This window comes from Microcaecilia unicolor, unplaced genomic scaffold (genome assembly GCF_901765095.1).
Source record: "Microcaecilia unicolor unplaced genomic scaffold, aMicUni1.1, whole genome shotgun sequence".
NCBI lineage: Eukaryota > Metazoa > Chordata > Amphibia > Gymnophiona > Siphonopidae > Microcaecilia > Microcaecilia unicolor.
The window spans coordinates 380,859-405,054 of record NW_021963486.1 but is presented as its reverse complement, the minus strand read 5'-3'; the positions used below and the strand labels follow the sequence as shown (position 1 = coordinate 405,054).

General features: G+C 46.6%; 1 protein-coding gene across 1 annotated transcript in view; it reads right to left on the bottom strand.

Annotated features, from left to right (window-relative positions):
* LOC115459358 (zinc finger protein 585B-like) overlaps nt 1–24,196 on the bottom strand; it is a 72,590-nt gene that overhangs the window by 34,464 nt on the left and 13,930 nt on the right. The window contains exon 3 of the mRNA XM_030189195.1: nt 2,675–2,801. Within this exon, the coding sequence (XP_030045055.1) occupies nt 2,675–2,801 (127 nt within the window). The remainder of the gene's footprint in view (nt 1–2,674; nt 2,802–24,196) is intronic.

Here is a 24,196-nt window from a genome sequence, read left to right as displayed (position 1 = left end):
TATCCATTCATGATTAAATCAACAATGACTGTGATATTATATACTTGATTATGGTCTTTCTGTGGCGTTTCTGGGACATAGACCATAGAAGTCCGCCTGGACCTATCCTTATGTTCCAACTGCTTGAGTTGCCCTCAAAGCGCACTCCAGCCTATTCATCTTCTCATTTGCGGGACACAGACCGTAAAAGTCTGTCCAGCACTGTCCTCATGTTCCAGCCACTAAAGTAGCTGTCTAAACCCTTTCCAGCCCATCCAAAACCAGATTGCCATATATGAGACACAGACCGTACAGGTCTCCCGGTATCGGCTCTAGTTCATCACAGCCAGAGTCACCATGTGTCACATGACACATCCACACACATGCAGCCATTTAAGTTAGGTTTTTTTAACTTCCATTTTCTAAATAGAGATCCTCTGTGTTCATCCCATGCCTTTTTGAATTTCGTCACCATTTGTATCTCTACCACCTCCTTAATGGAGGCTTTCCACATCTATGCTGTTAAAGCAAGGAGGAGGAGGAGACAGCACTCAAAGAACTTGGTACTCGGTAGGTGAGAGGCTGGCGCAAGTGCAGCATACACTTCCACGGGAACCCCACAGGAACTGCTTCCGTCCCCACGGGATCCCCGCAGAACTGCTTCTGTCCCCGCGGGAATCCCGCGTTCCCGTGCAAGTCTCTATTGTAGTCCTTAGCTTTTTTTTAAATGACTGAGGAACCCACACTCACACATTGGGTGGGAAGGCACCAGCTCATGCATGGTGGGATGCTGCTAGAAAGTTCTAAGTTATTCTTGCTAGTCAGCTTCCACACTGGGCTCTGTCAGATGATGTCACCCAGCTGTGAGAACATCAGCTACAGGTGAGTAACTTTGCTTTCCCAACTTCTTCAAGTCAAGTACCTCCTAAGTCGAACAAATTTCCACCAAGTACCCCTGAGCTCCAACCAGAAGAGATTTTGAAATGGACATGTCTAACCAGCTCTGACAGATGTACATTCCAAAAACTGACATATTCTAATCACAAAATAGAAAATACAAATGCTTTTTCTACTTTTGTTGTCTGGAGTTTTTATTTTTCTAATCATGTTGGCCCCAGTATCTGGTTTCTGCATTCCTCTCTCTTAACACTTTTGCCAGAATCTCCTGTGCATTTGACATTTCTTCTGTCTCCACATCCATCATTCACCCACTCTTTGTGTGTGCCTCTCCCCCCCCCCAAGTCATGAGGTATCTCCCGTGTGTGTGTGTCTCACTACCAACATCCAGCTTCACTCCAACTTTTTTCTTTCCTCCTCCCAATCACTCACCGGCACACTTACCCACTGCCTCTCCAACTCCATGGCAGCAAGGAAAGAGAAAAAATGCCTAGGGCCACGGCTCTGTGCATGCTGCTAGCAGTTCGTATCAGTCCTGCCCCTCCGACATTGCGTCTGGTTTCTTTGCAGCCACGGAGTCAGGGAGGCGGCAGGCAAGTGGGTGAGTTAACAGAGGATGGCAGAAAGGGGAAGGCAGCAGTTGGGCACTGGATGCCTCATACATAGAAACCTAGAAAAATGAAGGCAGATAAAGACGGCCTATCCAGACTGCCTACCCATGCCATCTACTCTCCCTTCCTCGTCCCTAAAAATCCTATGTACTTGTCACAAGCTTTCTTGAATTCAGATACCTTTTCTGTCTCCACCACTTCCACCAGGAGGCCATTCCAGAAATTCCATGAAGAAGTATTTTTTTCAGGTTACTTGGGTCTATCCCCTTTCACCTTCATCCTATGCCCCCTCATTCCAGAGCTTCCTTTCAATTGAAAGCAACTCATCTCCTGTGCATTTTTACCACATAGGTATTTAACGTCTCTATCGTATCTTCCCCCCGCCACCTTTCTTCCAATTATACATATCGATATCTTTAAGTCTGTCCCCACACACTTTATGACAAAGACCACTAACCATTTTAGTAGCCACCCTCTGGACCAACTCCATCCTGTTTACATCTTTTTTAAGGTGCTGTCTCCAGAATTGTACACAATATTCTAAATGAGGTCTCAGCAGAGTGTTATACAGGGGCATCATCACTTCCTTTTTCCTGCTGGCCAATAAATCTGAGCTGCCGCATTCCGGACCATTTTCAATCTCCGCTAGGTCCTTTCTCAAGCTATCCACACCATCAAAGGTGTCTACCTTATTGCGGATTTTGATATAATCAACAAAGCAGCAACCCTGACCAGACAGCCCTTCAGCAATATCGCTTACAAAACTAGTAAAAAGAACCAGCCCAAGAAGTGAACCTTGTGGCACATCACTAGTAACGTCCCTTTCCTGAGAGTGAGTCCCATTTACCACTACCCTACGTCACCTTCCATTCAACCATTTCCTAACCCGGTCATTCACTTTAGGGCCCATACTGAGGGTACCCCTTGCTAATATCTCACATATCCCTTAGGGTAAGCGTACTTGCATGTTGGGAACTACTGATTTATAGGGAAGAAATCTGGTAAGACACAGGATGGTCTAAAGGTTCCTCAATCCTGGGTCTAACACTACTGTCCTAGAATAGAAAGGCAGGGCATGATCATACTTGGAAGTTTCTGGACTAAAGGAGATAAGGGAAAATGTCTCAAATTACTTTTATGAAATCAGCCCCTCTGTCTGCTAAAAATGCAGAGAATGCAGTTCTTACCTAGTGAGATCAGGATCTCATAATTCTCCTTCATCACTTCCTTGTAAAGCTCCTTCTGGACTTCATCCAAATACTCCCACTGCTCCTGAGAGAAGTAGATAGTGATATCCTCAAATGTCACTGGCACCTGAAACACAAACCAGAAACAAACTCGGTGACATGTGGAGGAGCTCAGAATGTATTAGACTAGGTCAAATGACTTTATTTTCCTAATATTATATCATGGAAGAGTTGGCTTCGTTTCCCCATGTGTGGCCCTAGACTCAGTTTCCTCCAGGGTTTGTAAGTCTAATTTAGGTGCACAACTTGTACCAGCTCTATGGGGCTGGCATTATGTGCATCCACTTGAGCACATCTTTACCCTCTTAAGCTAGTGTTTGATAAAAGAAAGTCAACACCTAGCTTCCTTTAAAGAACAGGCATACAGTTAAAGGATTACCGGATTCATGTGCCCGTCAGTCACTTAAAAGGTTCAGATGACATCTTGCCTACATTTGAGCAGAGTTTCCAAGTAACCCAGTTCCAAGAGGGAGATTTTAGGCCAGTCCTAGATTTCAAACCCTGTTCTGGTGTAATCCTTGAAATCAGTGCTACTGGTTCCATACTACAAATACCACCTTGCTTTTGGGATACAAGAACTGGCCACAAAGACTCCTTTCTGGAGCTGGTAACTTCTCAGTTCTGCTTTGATTTAGGAAGATTATCGCATAGAAGCTTGAAATACCAACCAGCCTTTTCTCCCCGAGTAGGTGATCAGAAGGCTTTGTAGACACAACCCTGATAGAGCAAGCTGCACTGCGGAATGTGGTACCGTAGATCTCATGGGGGGGGGGGGGGGGGGGGGGGATGTTCCTACTGGAAAAGCAAAGGGTGCTGCACAGCAGAATGAGGAGCATTTAAGGATTTCTGTGTTGGGAGGAATCTCTTTTGGAATAAAAGAGGGTGCTGCATGTCAGGAGAGAGAAGAATGGCAGCACTGTGTGTTGTGAGGCAGTTTCTGTACTGGAATAGCAAACAGTGTGGCTGTTACACTCTGTTCCACTCCTCCAGAGGTGCAGCCTGCCTGCTTGCGCAGGGTATGGGCATTCGAGGAAGCGGCAGCCATCTTGGATGTGGTATCTCCAGGATAGGACGGCCATCTTGGAGATGGGTGTCTCAGGTTGTGGCAGCCATCTTGGAGTTGGGCAGCTTCAGGAAGGAAGCCCATATTTGGGCGTAGGGCATCTCTTCTGATGGAGGCAGCCATCTTGGATCAGCTGCATATGTTTGAACCTAATTCCTATACTATTTAAAGCCCTGCCTCCAGTCCTTCCTTGCTTCAGCTTCTTTTGCTGTAGAGGTTGTAGTCCTCGCCTGTGTTCTACTACTGGTTATCTTGTGATCCTGTGTTTTGACCCTTGGATTGTTTTCTGACTACTCTGCTGTGTTGCTGCCTGCCCAGACCTTGGATTGTTTTCTGACTACTCTGCTGTGTGCTGCCTGCCCAGACTTTGGACTGACTCCTGACTACTCTGCTGTATTGCCATCTTCCTGGTCCCTGGACTGTGTCAGCTTCCCCGCCTGTCTGGTTGGTGGCCGTACACCCCGCCGGTTCCAGAAGTCCTGGTGGCCGCCTGCACCTGGGGGCTCAACTCCCGGGGAACGGCGGTCGCTTCCCAGGTGAAGGTAGGGGGTGTCTGGCTGCCTGACCGAGCGCCGTGCTGCTCCATCTTCACCATGCTCAGCCGGGGCACAAGGGCTCACTTTCCCAGACGTAACAGTGGCATGGCAAAAATAAGATACACTGGCAGAGTTCTGTGTGTAGAAGAAAATCTAGAATTGGACTAGCAGAAAGTGGTGGCAGCAGGGCAGGAATAAGGTGCACTAGCAGCACACTGTGTGTGAGGGTCTCATTACTGGAAAAGCAGAACAGGGGCTGTTGCATAGCAGGAATGAGGTGCAATAGCAGAGCTGTATGATAAAGGGGTCCCAGTCCTGGAGTAGCAGAGGCAGAAGTGAAGCCAGCATTCAAATGGTTTCTACCACTGACATTTCTTGTGACATTGGGCCAGTCACTTTATCTCCTGTTGTCTCAGCCATTGAATTCATAGCTAGGTGTTTCAGCTGCTTTATTGATGGTCACTCTGGACACTTAGGGACCGATATTCAGGCCATTTCTGGTGACCAGCATTGAATATCCAGTTTATTTTTGGCCAATTTGAACATAACCAGCTAAGTTGACTTAGCCAGTTATGTTCAAAGTGGACAAACATAGCTGCTGAAGTGGGGCTGAAAACTGGCAGATAGCCGGTTATATCGGCAGATATAACTGGCTAGCCGGTGACAATATTCAGCGGGAGATAACAGGTTATCCCCTGTTGAATAGCCGGTTCTGAAGCATTTAACCGGCCAGGTGCCGATTCTGGTCAGTTAAATTCTTTTGAATATCAGGGGATATAAATTCAAGCCTCACTTTTTTTTTAACCAAATGCAGTATTCCAGCCAGAGACCCCTGATCAGAATGCACTATCATTTCCCAGTATTTGAAAGAATCACCTCAGGGGGGACGGACGGACCACGTTGATCAGGTTCAGCCTGGCCCAATGGCTTACACAAGGACCTGAGTCTGATAAATAATTTGCAATGATGAATCAATGTAAATATATTTGCATAAGCAAATTATATACTCTATAGAAACACAAGACAAACTGGGGGGCGCCATGGGAATGGCTGCTCCCCCAAACGGACTTCCACCGGTGCCGATGCCTATTTTTTACACAATCTGTTGCATTTTAAACACGCGCCGGCGCCAGTCCGCTCTCCGGTCCCCCCACACCTTCAACCTGGCTATGCTTCTGTTTCCATGGCACTATTTCTCATTTTAAAGATTTGATTGTCCCCTTTTTTGGGTATGCTGAGTTGGCCACCCTAACAGGGAGACAATGTGGTGACTTGAAACGAGGGTTTGTTTGGGTGCAGTGACTCTGTGGAAGCCACATAGGAGGAAGTATTTTTTTTGTTCAACGAATAATTGTGCTCTGGAACTTGTTGCCGGAGGATGTGGTAACAACAGTTAGCATATCTGGATTTTAAAAAGTTTTGGATAAGTTCCTGGAGGAAAAGTCCATAGTCTGCTTTTGAGATAGACATGGACATGGGAAAGGGGAAGGGGAACTTGATATACTGCCTTTCTGTGGTATTTTGCAACTACATTCAAAGCAGTTTACATATATACAGGTACTTATTTTGTAGCTGGAGCAATGGAGGGTTAAGTGACTTGCCCATGGTCACAAGGAGCTGCAGTGGGAATTGAACCCAGTTCCCCAGGATCAAAGTCTGCTGCACTAACCACTAGGCTACTCCTCAACTCCACTGCTTGCCCTGGACTTGGTAGTATGGAATGCTGCTACTATTTGGGTTTCTGCCAGATACTTGTAACCTGGATTGGCTATTCTTATGTAGGAAGCTGAGGGGCTGCAGGGAATAAAGAGCAGAACTTTCTTTTCTGGAGACCCAGGAACGGATTGAGCAGTGCCAGGCTCATTTCTTCTTCTGCTTGTGTATCAGAGGCTGCCTGGCATTGCCCGGCACTGCATCCCCTGCTGCCCACCTCCTGCCAGTCTCCTACCTGCTGAGCACAAAGCCCTGCAGCCATTCTCCTGCCCTTCTCCACAGCACCATTTCCAGCCCCTGTGAAGGGAGGGGAACCAGGAAGAAGAACTTTCTTTTTCGTCTGCTTGCTCCATGCACCATGTGTGTATCAGAGGTTGCATGACATTGCCTGGCACTGCATCCCCTGCTGCCCACCTCCTGCCAGTCTCCTACCTGCTGAGCACAAACCCCATGAGCCATTCTCCTGCCCTGGCTCCCTCTTTGCTGGCTGAGGAGCAGCAGCCCTGTGAAGGGAGGGGAACCAGGAAGAAGAACTTTCCATGCACCATGTGTGTATCAGAGGTTGCATGACATCGCCTGGCACTGCATCCCCTGCTGCCCACCTCCTGCCAGTCTCCTACCTGCTGAGCACAAAGCCCTGCAGCCATCCTCCTGCCCTGGCTCCCTCTTTGCTGGCTCCTCAGTGCAGGCATTCAGCTTCTCTCCTCACGGCTTTGCCTTCCAGTCCAGAGAGAAAAAAGGGGGGGAGGGGAGGGAGTGGAACGAAAGGGGAAGTCTGGGACACATCATAGAGCAGGGAAAAGCAGGAGGGAGGGAATTCGAGAACCGCTTGTTTGACTGCTGCCATCTAGTGGAACCTGAGAGCCTAGGAGCTGATCCTGTGCACACTATCCCAGACTCGTCCAAGAATCTGTATTACAAGAATTTGTACAGATGTCAGCAAGAAAGTGCTGTGTTACCAAGAGAAAAGAGAAATAAGCGAGCCAGTTGCTCACTTATGAGATGGATCGGTTTGTCTCTGCTCACAGTGACAGGAATAAGAGCCACAGGTTGGATCCTGCCTTTAGAGGGACATGAGGGTTGGTAGAAAACAAGAACATTTGAAATAAAGAGGAATCAGTTACCTGTGGAACCATGGTTTACCACCCCATCAGGGACCCAGGACCAGGGTCCACAAAACAGACTGTACTTCAGATGCTGGGCGCAGGCCAGGGCCTGGCCAAATCCTGGTAGGCTGTGGGATTTTTAAAACCACTTTTATCTTTGTATCACTGTTCATAAAATACACTCTGGTTAAGGTTTTAAATTCAAATAAAGTTTACTAACAACTTGCAACAGTCAAACAAGTCCAATAACAGCAAATGAGACAATTCCAACTCTTCTGATATATCCCTTGAGAAAATATGCGCACAAATTTGATGTGCTAAGGAAGGAATCCTCGTTATTTAACTATTTATAACAGTTTACCTAATCCTTTTCTCCCCATATCACCCATTCCCTCTGGCAGAACAATCCGGGGCTGCAATTTGTCTGCTGTCTTATCAGGTAAGTTCAAGACTCCTTTTATCAAGTTCCTTTTATCTCACTGCACCTCACGCCTGGAATAGACTTCCTGAGCCTGTACGTCTAGCCCCGTCTTTGGCCATTTTCAAGTCCAAACTCAAAACCCACAAGTCCAAACTCAAAACCCACCTCTTTACCACTGCTTTTGACTCCTAACTCACTTGCCCTGTCCTTTATCCTCACCTCTTTACTCCCTAACTAGCCGTTCAGCCCGTAAAAATAGGCTAGCATAGGAAGGGGGGGGGTTGAAAGGCCCCCCACCCCGCCGCCGAGTTCGCCACTGCCGCTCCCCCACGGAGTTCGCCCCCCCCGGAGCTGTTGCCACCCACCTTCCACTTGGTCGGGCCCTCGCTCCGCTATTGAAACAGCGAGGGCATGCAGCCTTGGCCTTCCTTCTTCTCTGCCTGTGTCCCACCCTCGTGTGACGTAACGTCGTCGAGGGCGGGACACAGGCAGAGAAGAAGGAAGGAAGGCCGACGACAGCTAAGCAGAGCTGTGTGCTGCGTGCCCTTGCTGTTTCAATAGTGGAGCGAGGGCCCGACCGGGTGGAAGGTGGGTGGTGGTGGCGACTCCGGGTAGAGGGAGCGTTAGCGACGGCGGTGCCCTCGCAAATGCGCAGTAGAGACCCTCTCTGTTCCGCCCTCGTCATCACGTATTGACGCGGGGGCGGGGCAGAGAGGGTCTCTACTGTGCATTTGCGAGTGAGTACGATACTCGCCATTTATATATATTGATTGTTCTGTCTGTGTACTGTCTTATCTAGATTGTAAGCTCTTTGAGCAGGGACTGTATTTGTGTCTGGTGTACAGCACTGCGTATGCCTTGTAGCGCTATAGAAACGATAAGTAGTAGTAGTAGTAGTAAGTGTCTTGCCAGGCGCTTTCCAGCCACCAGGCCACTTCAGAACCAGACCTCACTTAGGGTTACCATATGGCTCCAGAAAAAGGAGGACAAATTGAGCCAGTCTGGGTTTTACTTCCATTGCTTTCAAAATGGAAGCAAAATACGGACTGGATCAATATGTCGTCCTTTTTCTGGAGCCATATGGTAACCCTACACTTTACTCAAAGGTGCAGGTTCACCCTCCCACCTCTGACTCCAAACAAGTCCCGGGAAGGTTCCTTTCCTTTCCTTCTCCCAGAGCTCTCCTTTCAGTCCCTGTTCTTATAGCGAAGACTCCTTTCTTGCATCAGCCCTTGGTTGCAGTGCCAGACAAGATACCTCCAATCCTCAAAGGTCTTGGTGGGGGCGTGGGCAACCAAAGACCCTGTCCTTAAACCGACACCCCTTTTTATTTTGCCCAAATCCTCCCCCCTCCCCCAATGACATCCACCCATCAGTTATATTTCTATACTCCCTCTTCATTAGCAGTAGCTCTTATCGCTCCTCCCCTTTGTAAGGTTAACCACCCCTACCAGCCAATAACCACTCCCCCAGTCCACATGGCAAGAGCCTCCCAGTTTTTTAAAGTAATCTCCTTCCCAGTTCTCCAGAAGTTCTCCGAATAAAGCAACTGAATAAAGCCCAACAAGCCCAGCGATCCTTCCAGGGAATCAACTCTGCGAACGGCTCAACACAGCCCAGATGAACAGCGCGACCCGTTGATTCGACACCCTGCATGCGATCAGGACGAGAGGAGCAACGACTAAGTGCTAGTAGCTGGAGACGCTCCATTGCATGCTGCAATAGACCGAGATAGTAAATTACCGTTGGGTCATCGCTGGAAGAGCAGCCGAAGCCCTGACTCCCATCGCGCACAGAACTGGTGCTGCACGACATAATTTCCACACAATCTGTGAGAACCACGCGGCGCACCCAACCCCTGCCCTCGACTGGTGACGGCGACTCGACCACCCACCAGCATCTAACGATCGGGCCCTACCGAATCGTGGCCATCCCAGCGCACGGAGAGATAAGCTGAACTTCTCCCCGACTAAACAAAGGAACTACACATAAAATACATTCCGTGAGCGATACCTAAGTCCATTGATTAGACTGCTATATCCTAAACTTCTGCTCTGCAGCATACTGAAAGCTTACTTTAATTGCTTTAAATGCGAATCTCTTTAAATTGCTTTACAGGCTTTGTAGCATGTCTAAACTGTAATCTGCCTATCATTCATCTCATAGCTTGATACTGCATTTAGAACTGTAATCCGCTTTAAATGCCTGTAATTTGCACCTAGAACTGTATTCTGCGTATCTTTCATCTCATAGCACCCCATAAGGACTACTACTAACAACTCTGTCTACTCCCCTTGGACGAAGTATCAGGACAACTAGCTCAAAGAGTTCTCAGCTTGTTCCAGTCCGTCCGTTCTAGCTTGTCCCAATCCGTCTGTTCATGGCCCATATTCACATTCTCTTCCATGCCCTATCCCTTCCTAAACTTGTCCCCCTCCCCCTACCGCTGCCTACCGCAGGAACTCACTGCCCATCCATGTCCTCTCCTGTCCTGCTCACTACTGCAATTTTTTATTTTTATTTTTGTTATATTTGTATCCCGCGCTTTCCCACTCATGGCAGGCTCAATGCGGCGGGCAATGGAGGGTTAAGTGACTTGCCCAGAGTCACAAGGAGCTGCCTGTGCCGGGAATCGAACTCAGTTCCTCAGTTCCCCAGGACCAAAGTCCACCACCCTAACCACTAGGCCACTCCTCCACTCCTCCCTACCCACCCCTGTCCCCCATCACCTCACCTTCTCTCCTGTCCTCCTCCTCCTTCCTAGCTCTCAACCTTCAACACCTCATTCCTGCCATTAACCCTTCCCCATTCCTCCTAAGCGCATCCCGTATTCGTCGCCTTCATCGCCCTACCTCCCCCACCCTCCTATGCACTCTCTTGCTCCTTCTCCTGCTATCCGCGGGAGACATCAATCCCAACCCATGTCCCCCACACCTGTCCTCATCTTATCCATGCAAACGATTCCGCGATGTCTCCAATCTCATCCCTATTCCCCTCCTCCCCCACTCTTCCCTCCCCTTCTCGTGTGCCCTGTGGAACGCCCGCTCGGTCTGCAACAAACTTTCCTTCACCCATGATCTCTTCCTCTCCCGTTCCCTTCAACTGCTAGCCCTAACCGAAACCTGGCTCACCCCCGACGACTCTGCCTGAGTTGCGGCCCTATGCCATGGAGGTTATCTTTTTTCCCACTCTCCCTGCCCAGTTGGCCGCGGAGGAGGCATCGGGTTACTACTTTCACCCTCTTGCAGCTTTCAACCCCTCCTCCTACCGCAGTCTCACTGCTTCTCATCCTTTGAAGTTCACTCCATCCGTCTATTCTACCCACTGCCACTCAGAGTTGCTGTCATTTACCGCCCCCCTGACAAGTCCCTCTCCTCCTTCCTTACCGACTTCGATGCCTGGCTCTCCGTTTTTCTTGAACCCTCATCCCCGTCCCTCATTCTTGGAGACTTTAACATACACGCTGATGACCCATCCGACTCTTACGCTTCTCAGTTCCTCATTCTGACCTCCTCCTTCAACCTCCAACTGAGCTCCACCACCCCTACTCACCAAACTGGCCATTGTCTTGACCTCGTCCTCTCCTCTACCTGCTCACCCTCCAATTTCTGCACCTCAGCTCTTCCTCTCTCAGACCATCACTTGATCACCTTCACACTTCATCACCCTCCCCCTCAGTCCTGCCCAACACTAACCACTACTTCCAGGAATCTCCAGGCTGGTGATCCTCCCACATTATCCTCTAGTATCTCTAATCTCCTCCCTTCCATCATGTCCTCCGAGTCTGTCGACAAGGCTGTCTCCGCCTACAATACCACTCTCTCCTCTGCCCTGGACACCCTTGCACCATCCATCTCCCGTCCCACAAGGCGTACTAATCCCCAGCCCTGGCTGACCCCTTGCATCCGATACCTTCGCTCCTGCGCCCGATCGGCTGAACACCTTTGGAGGAAATCTCGCACCCATACCGATTTCATTCATTATAAATTCATGCTATCCTCTTTCCAGGCCTCCCTATTCCTTGCCAAACAGGACTATTATACCCAATTGACTAATTCTCTCAGCTCTAACCCTCGTCGTCTCTTCGCCACCCTTAATCTTCCTGTTAGCCAATTTTTGAGAATTAGGAGGGTTTAACATAAGTACATAAGTACATAAGTAGTGCCATACTGGGAAAGACCAAAGGTCCATCTAGCCCAGCATCCTGTCACCGACAGTGGCCAATCCAGGTCAAGGGCACCTGGCACGCTCCCCAAACGTAAAAACATTCCAGACAAGTTATACCTAAAAATGCGGAATTTTTCCAAGTCCATTTAATAGCGGTCTATGGACTTGTCCTTTAGGAATCTATCTAACCCCTTTTTAAACTCCGTCAAGCTAACCGCCCGTACCACGTTCTCCGGCAACGAATTCCAGAGTCTAATTACACGTTGGGTGAAGAAAAATTTTCTCCGATTCGTTTTAAATTTACCACACTGTAGCTTCAACTCATGCCCTCTAGTCCTAGTATTTTTGGATAGCGTGAACAGTCGCTTCACATCCACCCGATCCATTCCACTCATTATTTTATACACTTCTATCATATCTCCCCTCAGCCGTCTCTTCTCCAAGCTGAAAAGCCCTAGCCTTCTCAGCCTCTCTTCATAGGAAAGTCGTCCCATCCCCACTATCATTTTCGTCGCCCTTCGCTGTACCTTTTCCAATTCTACTATATCTTTTTTGAGATACGGAGACCAGTACTGAACACAATACTCCAGGTGCGGTCGCACCATGGAGCGATACAACGGCATTATAACATCCGCACACCTGGACTCCATACCCTTCCTAATAACACCCAACATTCTATTCGCTTTCCTAGCCGCAGCAGCACACTGAGCAGAAGGTTTCAGCGTATCATCGACGACGACACCCAGATCCCTTTCTTGATCCGTAACTCCTAACGCGGAACCTTGCAAGACGTAGCTATAATTCGGGTTCCTCTTACCCACATGCATCACTTTGCACTTGTCAACATTGAACTTCATCTGCCACTTGCACGCCCATTCTCCCAGTCTCGCAAGGTCCTCCTGTAATCGTTCACATTCCTCCTGCGACTTGACGACCCTGAATAATTTTGTGTCATCGGCGAATTTAATTACCTCACTAGTTATTCCCATCTCTAGGTCATTTATAAATACATTAAAAAGCAACGGACCCAGCACAGACCCCTGCGGGACCCCACTAACTACCCTCCACTGAGAATACTGGCCACGCAATCCTACTCTCTGCTTCCTATCTTTCAACCAGTTCTTAATCCATAATAATACCCTACCTCCGATTCCATGACTCTGCAATTTCTTCAGGAGTCTTTCGTGCGGCACTTTGTCAAACGCCTTCTGAAATCCAGATATACAATATCAACCGGCTCCCCATTGTCCACATGTTTGCTTACCCCCTCAAAAAAAATGCATTAGATTGGTGAGGCAAGACTTCCCTTCACTAAATCCGTGCTGACTTTGTCTCATCAGTCCATGTTTTTGTATATGCTCTGCAATTTTATTCTTAATAATAGCCTCCACCATCTTGCCCGGCACCGACGTCAGACTCACCGGTCTATAATTTCCCGGATCTCCTCTGGAACCCTTCTTAAAAATCGGAGTAACATTGGCTACCCTCCAGTCTTCCGGTACTACACTCGATTTTAGGGACAGATTGCATATTTCTAACAGTAGCTCCGCAAGTTCATTTTTTAGTTCTATTAATACTCTGGGATGAATACCATCAGGTCCCGGTGATTTACTACTCTTCAGCTTGCTGAACTGACCCATTACATCCTCCAAGGTTACAGAGAATTTGTTTAGTTTCTCCGACTCCCCCGCTTCAAATATTCTTTCTGGCACCGGTGTCCCTCCCAAATCCTCCTCGGTGAAGACCGAAGCAAAGAATTCATTTAATTTCTCCGCTACGGCTTTGTCCTCCTTGATCGCCCCTTTAACACCATTTTCGTCCAGCGGCCCAACCGACTCTTTGGCCGGTTTCCTGCTTTTAATGTATCTAAAAAAATTTTTACTATGTATTTTTGCTTCCAACGCTAATTTCTTCTCAAAGTCCTTTTTTGCCCTCCTTATCTCCGCTTTGCATTTGGCTTGGCATTCCTTATGATCTATCCTGTTACTTTCAGTTGGTTCTCTTCTCCACTTTCTGAAGGATTGTTTTTTGGCTCTAATGATTTCCTTTATCTTACTGTTTAGCCACGCCGGCTGACGTTTAGTCTTTTTTCCCTTTTTTCTAATACGTGGAATATATTTGTCCTGAACCTCCAGGATGGTGTTTTTAAACAGCATCCACGCCTGATGCAAGTTTTTTACTCTGCGAGCTGCTCCTTTCAGTCTTTTTTTCACCATTTTTCTCATTTTGTCGTAATCACCTTTTCTATAGTTAAACGCTAGCGTACTTGATTTCCTAGTTTCACTTCCTTCAATGCCAATATCAAAACCGATCATATTATGATCACTGTTATCAAGCGGCCCTCGTATCGTTACCCCCTGCACTAGATCATGAGCACCACTAAGGACTAAGTCTAGTATTTTTCCTTCTCTTGTCGGCTCCTGAACTAGCTGTTCCATGAAGCTGTCCTTGATTTCATCAAGAAATCTTATGTCCCTTGCGTGTACAGATGTTACATTAACCCAGTCTATATGCGGGTAATTGAAATCCCCCATTATTATTGTGTTGCCCAGTTTGTTTGCGTCCCTGATTTCCTTTAACATTTCCGCATCCGTCTGTTCGTCCTGGCCAGGCGGACGGTAGTACACTCCTATCACTATCCTTTTCCCCTTTGCACATGGAATTTCAATCCACAGTGATTCCAAGGAGTGTTTTGTTTCCTGCAGAATTTTCAATCTATTTGATTCAAGGCTCTCGTTAATATACAATGCTACCCCTCCACCAATCCGATTCACCCTATCACTACGATATAATTTGTACCCCGGTATGACAGTGTCCCACTGGTTATCCTCCTTCCACCAGGTCTCAGAGATGCCTATTATATCTAATTTTTCATTTAGTGCAATATATTCCAACTCCCCCATCTTATTTCTTAGGCTCCTGGCATTCGCATATAGACATTTCAAACTATGTTTGTTGTTCCTAAGTACATCATGCTTGGTACTTGACAGTATTAATTGGCAATCTTTTGTCTGATTTTTATTGTTATTTAAAGATACCCGATCTACTACAATCTCTTTTGCAACCTCACTATCAGGATACTCTATCTTCCCTGTTATGGTGATATCTTTGAAAGATACCTTATCCCGAACCATGCTCTTTTGAGCGACTGTCGGCCTTCCCCCCATTTCTAGTTTAAAAGCTGCTCTATCTCCTTCTTAAACGCCGATGCCAGCAGCCTGGTCCCACTCTGGTTAAGATGGAGCCCATCCTTTCGGAATAGGCTCCCCCTTCCCCAGAATGTTGCCCAGTTCCTAACAAATCTAAAGCCCTCCTCCCTGCACCATCGTCTCATCCACGCATTGAGACTCTGGAGCTCTGCCTGTCTCTTGGGCCCTGCGCGTGGCACAGGTAGCATTTCAGAAAATGCTACCCTGGAGGATCTGGATTTCAGCTTTCTACCTAAGAGCCTAAATTTTGCTTCCAGAACCTCTCTCCCACATTTTCCTATGTCATTAGTACCCACATGTACCAAGACAGCCGTCTCCTCCCCAGCACTATATAAAATCCTATCTAGGTGACGCGTGAGGTCCGCCACCTTCGCACCAGGCAGGCAAGTCACCAGGCGATCCTCACGTCCACCAGCCACCCAGCTATCTATATGCCTAATGATCGAATCACCAAGTACAACAGCTGTCCTAACCTTTCCCTCCCGGGCAACATTTGGAGATATATCCTCGGTGCGAAAGGATGATACATCCCCTGGTGGGCAGGTCCTGGCTACAGGAGTACTTCCTACTTCACCAGGGTGATGCTCTCCTTCTAGGAGACCTCCCTCCTCCAAGGTAGCACAGGGGCTACCTGACTGGAGGTGGGACTTCTCTACAACATCCCTGTAGGTCTCCTCTATGTACCTCTCTGTCTCCCTCAGCTCCATCAAGTCTGCTACTCTAGCCTCAAGAGAACGGACACGTTCTCTGAGAGCTAGGAGCTCTTTGCATCGGGCACACACATATGACACCTCACCAATTGGGTTTGCTCTTCATTAGATGAATTTAAACGTCAATCAAAAGAATTGAAAGCTAGATTTATATCTAGAGGTTATCCAAGAGCATCTATAAAGAAAGCTTATACAAGAGCAAGATTTGCTCACCGCTCATGGTTGCTAACGGAGAATATTAGAGAAGAAACTGATAGTCTAACATGTGTATTACCGTTTTCAAACATAAGTCAAAAAATTGTACAAAGTATTAGAGATCAATGGCATATTCTTCAACTATAGCCATGTTTCCCTGAAATGCCAATAATATCTTATACAAAAGGGAAGTCAATTGGTGAAAAGTTAGCGTATAATACGTTTTTTGATCCTTCAATTAAGCCTAACAATGGTATACATACAGGATGTGGGCACTGCCAGTGGTGCACACAATCGATAGTGGGTAACTCTTGGCTAGTACCTGGGAAAAATATGATTTTGAGATCTAAAACTATAACTAATTGTGATACTAGCAATATAATCTACGCTATAGTATGTCCATGTGACCTTATATATATATAGGGAGGAGTGCTCGTTCTATGTTTCAACTTTTTTATTGATATTATATACATATTATCACATCTATAATCCAGGTTCGACAACATGTCTCCCCAATGTTTCCAAACTTACAACTCAGTGATATCATCCATCAACGAACAGTTAAACAGTTTTTTATCCCCTCCTTTACCCCCCCCCCCCTTTTCCCCCCCTTCCCCCCCCCTCCCCTCCCCCTAAGACAGAGATCATTCAAGGGGTTTTTATCACATTCTATATCCTCCTTAAGTACAAATATATATTCTTGTATCTAACATGTCAAGTTCAAGAGCAGGCTGCGACCACGCGGGCTCAACGTATCTACATAGCTATTCCAAATTTGCATAAAGGCTTTTTTCTTCTTGAGGGATCCCCGCGCCTCTCTGGCTTCCCATGTGGCTAACAAATGAATTTGATTTCTCCATTGCCAGTAGGACGGGGGGTCCGGAGAGACCCATTGTTGTAATATAGTCTTCTTGGCCACTAAACATACTTTCCGACACCAAATCCTTATTCCTTTATCTTTCATCCGAAACCCTGACTGTGTGTCCAGTACATAATGGTCCCAGGACCCTCGTAATACTCGTCCCACTATAGTGGACATATACGTCTGTATCCTACTCCAGAAGGCTCTGATCTTTACACATCCCCAAAAGGCATGATACAGCGTGTGTACTGCAGCATTACATTTAACACAACTTGTACTACTTCCAGGGTTTATATGTGCAAGTTGTTGTCTGGAAAAGTAAGCTCTCATAACTCCTCGGTAACCACATTCTCTCAACCTCTCATCCACCGTAAGGGCGGGAATGTTTCTCAAAGTAGCTCTTACATCCCAAGTCTCCAATTTCCCTCCTGATTCCCTTTCCCACTGTTGTTTAATAGACTGAAATTTCTTGGGCATGGATATTAAAGTTAATGCCTTATGTATTGCCGACACTGTCGCCCCAGTAAACTCCAGCTTTTGGAAAAACTCTCGCACTTTCTCTTCCACTTTCATCTGCAGAGCTGGTTGGTCTAAGCTTAGAATATAATGTTTAATCTGGGCGTATGCAAACCTATCTCCCCAATGTGTGCCCAAGCTATTTTGTACCTCCTCAAATTTCATCATCTTCCCTTCCCCATCCAACATGTGTTCTATCCTTGAAATCCCTTGAGCTTCCCACCTACAAAACGCCACATTCTCTCTTCCCGGATCAAAGTTCAAGTTACCCCTAATTGACAGTAACCCCGTTATTGTGGCTTTTCCCCCCAAAAGTTTGACAAACCCTCTCCATGTCTCCCTCAATGGCTGTAGCAGCACACACTGCTTGAGGCCTATGGGCAGGCCTCGCCGTTCTTGATGTAGCAATGTTAAAAGGTCGTGAGGAGCAAAGTATTCTAGTTCCATCTCTACCGGAGTGTAATCCTCTGCTTTGTTCACCCAATCCCCTATATGTCTCAATAGACAAGCATTATTATAGCTACGCAGGTCAGGTAAACCTAGTCCCCCACTCTGCCATCCCCCCATCAAAAATTGCATTTGCAATTTGGGTTTTTTCTTTGCCCAGCAAAATTGACTAAAAGCCCTATTAACTTTCTTCAAATCCTTCTGTAAAAGCCGAAGAGGCAGCGTTTGCATGGCATAAAGCCATTTCGGAAAAATCATCATGCGAATTAAATTTATTCTGCCTCTCAGTGATATAGGTAGCCCTACCCAGTTAGCAAGATGTTTCTTCGTGTCTGATAATAGGTTATTTACATTGAGCGTATACAGCTGCGTAGTGTCCATAGTCAGTCTAATCCCTAAGTATTTAAAGGAATCTGTCGCCCAACTCAGGGGAAATCCCTGTCTCCATCCCTGTTTTACTTCTTCTGAGGAAGCTAATGCCTCTGATTTCAAGAGATTCAGTCTAAAGCCTGCGTAGTCCCCATATTCCTCAAACGTTTCCATTAAATTAGGAAGGGAGTTCTGAGGCTCAGTAATCAGTACTAGTAGATCGTCTGCAAAAGCTGCTATCTTAAAGGGATATTTACCAATGGGCATCCCTTTTATCAAAGGATTTTCTATGATGGTACGGATCAAAGGATCCAAGGTCAGCACAAAGAGTAATGGGGATAATGGGCATCCCTGTCTGGTACCTCGCCTTATCGGGAAAGTCTCTGTCTCCAACCCATTAACTCGTATTGTTGCCCTCGGGTCGTGATATAAAGCTTTAATTACTGATGTAAAGCGTCCCGTGATTCCATAGCCTTTTAACGTGGCGAAGAGAAACTCCCAGTGCACTCTATCAAACGCTTTTTCTGCGTCAAAGCTGATGAGTAGCGCTGGTGTGTTATTTCTTTTTCTCATCTCTAATGCCCCTAGAATTCGTCTTATATTCTTAACAGACGTCCTTCCTTTTACAAACCCTACTTGTGCCTCATGTATTAGATTTGGCAGCACTTTCGCTAACCGATTTGCCATTATTTTTGCTAACAGTTTCACCTCCACATTTAACAGTGATATCGGTCGATATGATTCCGGTATCTGTGGATCCCTGCCAGGTTTTGGTATCACTGTAATTTGTGCCCTGGAAAGATTTACCGGTAATCTTTCTATATCTATTGTCTTATTAAAGTATTTAGTAAGCGCAGGCGTAATCTTCTCTCTCATAAGTTTATAAAATTCCATGCGCATCCCATCTGGTCCTGGGGCCTTCAACAATTTCCCTCTCGTTATTTCCAAATCTACTTCCTCTTCTTGAATTGGACTGTTCAGCATATCTCTTTCCCTTTGAGTTATACCTGGGAGTTGTAGTGTGTCTAAATAAAGAGAGCCCTGGAGCCCTTGGTCCATTGGTGTTTCATATAATTGTTTATAGAATCTGGCAAAGATTTCACCTATCTTCTCATCCTGCCTTACGATCTGTCCCTGACTATCTCTCATTTGTAGTATCCGCCCTTTTTGTGGTTTAGGTCTGGCCAAGCGTGCCAACATGCGCCCTGATTTATTACCATATCTATGTAGTTGGAATCTATAATAGTTTTGCGATTTAGTTGCTCGCATGTGCAGTAATTCATTAAGAGCCACCTGCAATTCCAATAGCTTAGTACGTTGCTCTGGCTGGTTTGTTTTCCCATATGACTGTCTCGCTCTACAGATCATAGAGCTCAATCTTATTATTTCCCTATTTCGGGCCTTTCGTACATGATGTGTATGGCTAATAATTTCGCCCCGAAGAACCGCCTTGGCGGCATCCCAGAACAGTAAGGGGTCAGTCTCGTGTTCCTGGTTTAATGTCTTATACTCCTCCCAGCTTTTCTGAAGCTTTTCACCCAGCTGTCTATCTGTAGATAGTTCCAGGGGGAACTGCCAGGATCTTTGTTTGGTATTTCTATTAGGCATCTCCCATTCCATATATACCCAGGCATGATCTGATATCGTGTATGGTCCTATATTTGTTGTAACCACCTGTCCAAATAAGTCTCTAGTGAGAAGTAAATAGTCTATTCTGGCTTGTGATGCATGTGCGCGAGAATGATGTGTAAAATCTCTCTCTGAGGGGTTAAGCATCCTCCATATGTCTATCAAATCTGCCATTTTCCCCAGTCTTTTTAATCCCTGGTTAGACGCTGTCCCATCCCTCCTCTGTCCTTGGGTACTATCTATCGCTGGTTCCCACACAGTATTAAAGTCTCCACCAACTATTATAGGTAACCCAGCATATTTCATCAGATGGCCTATTATCGAGTTATAAAATTTTTTATCATACTGATTAGGTGCGTATAAGTTGCAGATCACACTCTTCTGTCCATCTACTTCAAGCTCTACTATGACATATCTCCCTCCGGGGTCTATCGTGAGGGGTCTCACTGATGTTGCCACTCCTTTCCGTACTAAAATCGCCACTCCCCCTCTTTTTCCCATCGCATTTGCGGCTATGCAGTCTTGTACCCACCAGGTGCGCAGCTTAGCATGTTCCTCCTTGCTTAAATGTGTCTCTTGTAACAGTGCCACATCAATTTTATATCTTTGTAATTGCTGTAAAATTTTGGATCTTTTAATGGGTGAGTTGATCCCGCCCACATTCCACGTGATCAACTTAACCATTGAAGCTTAAATTGGTCTTCATCAAATTTTACATAATTTCTTACTCCTAAACCTACCCGGGGGGCATCCCAGCCACTGCCCTCCCGGGACAAATCTTGTGATGTACCCACATATTCATCCATTGTTATTCCTTCCCTCCCTTTTTCTTGGGCCTCTTCCCCTGCAATATCCCCTTGTGTCTCTTTTAGTGTGTCCAGCTCCCTTCTCATGTCCCTCTTCCCTCCCCTATCTTTGTCCCTCCTCCCCTCTACTCCCTCCCGTCCCCTTGCCCCCTCCCCCCCTCTTTTGGCCGTTCCCTGATAGGGAATCCCCACGTATAGGCACCCCCCAACCTCCCTCCCCCTATTCAATGTCTGTTTTGTGTTGTGTCTCCTTATCTTAAAAGAAATAGGGAGATGATAACTTCAACATATTGGTTCTTTAACATTCACAGATATTTTAACTTCAACCCATACTCACACACATTCCTTACTCATTCCATCTCTCAATTCTCCGTTCTTCATCCAGTCCATAGGCTTGTGCCCCAGTTACCTCCTTCTCTCAAAACTGTTAACTCTATAACAACTGTAATACCCTCTTCTATTATACTGGCCACTAGCCCATGTACCGATAGTTATCAGGCATAAATGTCATTATAGTCCACGATAGCTTCTTTCATTATCTCCTGTTATCCTTCTACATTTCTTAATCTGGTACTCCTCCGCTCCGGTTGCTCCCCTCCTCCTGTGCCATCTGCTCCACAAAGTCCTTGGCTTCTTCTGGCTTTTCAAAAGTGCGAGTTGTTCCCTCGTGCGTTATCTTTAAAATCGCTGGATACATCAGAGTGAAGTGTTTCTTCATTGCAAAAAGTTTTGAGCAGATTGACGAGAAAGCTTTCCTTTTTCCCCGCCACTCCCACTGAGTAATCCTGAAAACAGATAATACGTTTGTTTTCAAACATCAGATTTTTCTCTCCTCGTGAAGCCTGTAAAATCCACTGCTTATGAGCAAAATTTAAGACTTTCAAAATGACCACACGTAGTCTTGAATCCGTATCTCTGCGTGTTCCCAAGCGATGTGCCCTTTCCACTCTCAGTGGGCCTAAATCAGGGGGAAATTTCACTTGCTCCATTAACCAGCGTTCCAGAGCTGATGTTAAATCCCTGCCCCCCAACTTTTCAGGGAGGCCCACCAGACGGAGGTTGTTTCTGCGGGACCTATTTTCCAGGTCCTCTATCTTTTGTTCCAAAGTCTCCACTGTTCTTAATAGTGTTTTTTGTGTCTCTTCCACTTCCATTACCCGGTCTTCCACCTCTCCTGTTCTCGTCTGGAAGGCAACACATTCGCGTGTGAGATCTTCCATTCTCGTCTGTAGTATTTCCAATTTCGTAGCAATTGGTGTAAGTCGCCGTTCTAGTAAATCTTCTAAAACCGCTGTCATCTCTGTTGTTATTTCAGAGACCCAGATCGAAGCCACTGTCGGGTCCGCGCTGCTGGATGCGGCGGCCATCTTAAGATCCGTTGTCTTTTGGCGCAACTTATCTTTCTGTGCTGTTTTAGACGCCATCTCCCCTTGTTTTTAAGCTATTATTTACGTGTCCTTAATCAGCTCCGTTTCCCGTTCCAGGAATGGATTTCAGCTCAGCGGAATCGTTATTCAATGCACGTGGGGGAGAGGTCAGGTGCCGGAGAAGCGTTCAGGTGCTACCGCTTTCCAGCATGGCGTCACGTGGTCCGGAGTGCTCGTTCTATTAGGACGCGCCTTACTGAACATAAATCCCGTATAAATACTCAAAACATTCAGGCTCCTTTAGTTGAGCATTGGCTTCAGAAGGGTCACAGCAGCGATGATATCAAATGGAGGATTATTGAACAAATTGAGGTGAGGAGGGAGGGTGGTTCATTGAAGAAATTGCTTAACTATAGAGAACAGTGGTATATTTTCTCTTTACAAACGGTTGCCCCTAGGGGTCTTAATGCAGAATTAGAATGGGCATCATTAATCTAGCTCAGATCCAATTAGAACTCAGGGGAGGGACTACTGACGTCATGAGATAGAGAGTATTTCAGATTGTAAGAAGAACGCGGCCACCATCTTTGTATATGAAGGTTTGGACAAAGCTGGCGCTGCAATAAATGCTCGGGGTGAGATTTCATTGCTTAGTGTCTGTAAATAAGATTGGTCCTGAGCAATGATTGTATTTATTGATTAATTAAAGCATTTGTTTTATAGGGGACTGTCCTTGAGGCAGCTCAGACTAGAGCGAAACATATGTCGGACAACTGTAACCCCTGGGTCGATGTTAAACGGAGAATAAGATAAGTGGAAAAATTTAAAAGTTTATAAACTAAGATATATCAAAGCTTTAATGAATAAAAAAAGCTGACCTATGAAGATGATGGATGTTGCTAGCATTGCCATAAAAAAAGTTTTTGGGTGGCAATGAACATCACTGAGAAATGAATAATCGTGAAAAACTTTGGAGATGAGAAGAATTGCTTCTTTATCTATAACATCAGCAAAATTCACCCTTTCCTGTCTGAGCACACCACCCGAACACTCGTCCACTCTCTCATTACCTCTCGCCTTGACTACTGCAACCTACTTCTCACTGGCCTCCAACTTACCCATCTATCCCCCCTTCAATCCATTCAGAACTCTGCTGCATATCTTATTTTCCGTCAGGACCGATATGCCCATATCACCCCTCTCCTCAAGTCACTTCACTGGCTTCCGATCAGGTACCGCATACAGTTCAAGCTTCTCCTACTAACCTACAAATGCACTCGATCTGCAGCCCCTCATTACCTCTCTACCCTCATCCCCCCTTATGTTCCTACCCGAAACCTCCGCTCACAGGTCAAATCCCTCCTCTCAGTACCCTTCTCCACCACCACCAACTCCAGGCTCCGCCCTTTCTGCCTCGCCTCACCCTATGCTTGGAATAAACTCCCTGAGCCCATACGCCAAGCCCCCTCCCTGCCCATCTTCAAATCCTTACTCAAAGCCCACCTCTTCAATGTCGCCTTCGGCACATAACCATTATACCTCCATTCAGGATATCTAGACTGCCTCAAATTGACATTTTGTCCTTTAGATTATAAGCTCCTTTGAGCAGGCACTGTCCTTCTTTGTTAAACTGTACAGCGCTGCGTAACCCCAGTAGTGCTTTAGAAATGTTAAGTACTAGTAGTAGTAGTAAGATTACACCTGTAAGAGAGATTCACCACAGAAAGGTAAGGAATGTAGCTGCACTAACTGGTGACGTCTTTCTTATGAACCTGTGTGCTTCCCCAAAGCGAATGCTACATACCTGTAGAAGGTATTCTCCGAGGACAGCAGGCTGATTGTTCTCACTGATGGGTTGACGTCCTCAGCAGCCCCCTCCATCGGAAAGTTTACTAGCAAAGGCCTTTGCTAGTCCTCGCGCGCCCATGCGCACCGCGCATGCGCGGCCGTCTTCCCGCCCGAAACCGGCTCGAGCCGGCCAGTCCAGTATGTAGCAAGACAATACACTTCAAGGGAAGACTCAACTCCAAAGGGGAGGCGGGCGGGTTTGTGAGAACAATCAGCCTGCTGTCCTCGGAGAATACCTTCTACAGGTATGTAGCATTCGCTTTCTCCGAGGACAAGCAGGCTGCTTGTTCTCACTGATGGGGTATCCCTAGCCCCCAGGCTCACTCAAAACAACAACCATGGTCAATTGGGCCTCGCAACGGCGAGGACATAACTGAGATTGACCTAAAAAATTTACCAACTAACTGAGAGTGTAGCCTGGAACAGAACAAACAGGGCCCTCGGGGGGTGGAGTTGGATCCTAAAGCCCAAACAGGTTCTGAAGAACTGACTGCCCGA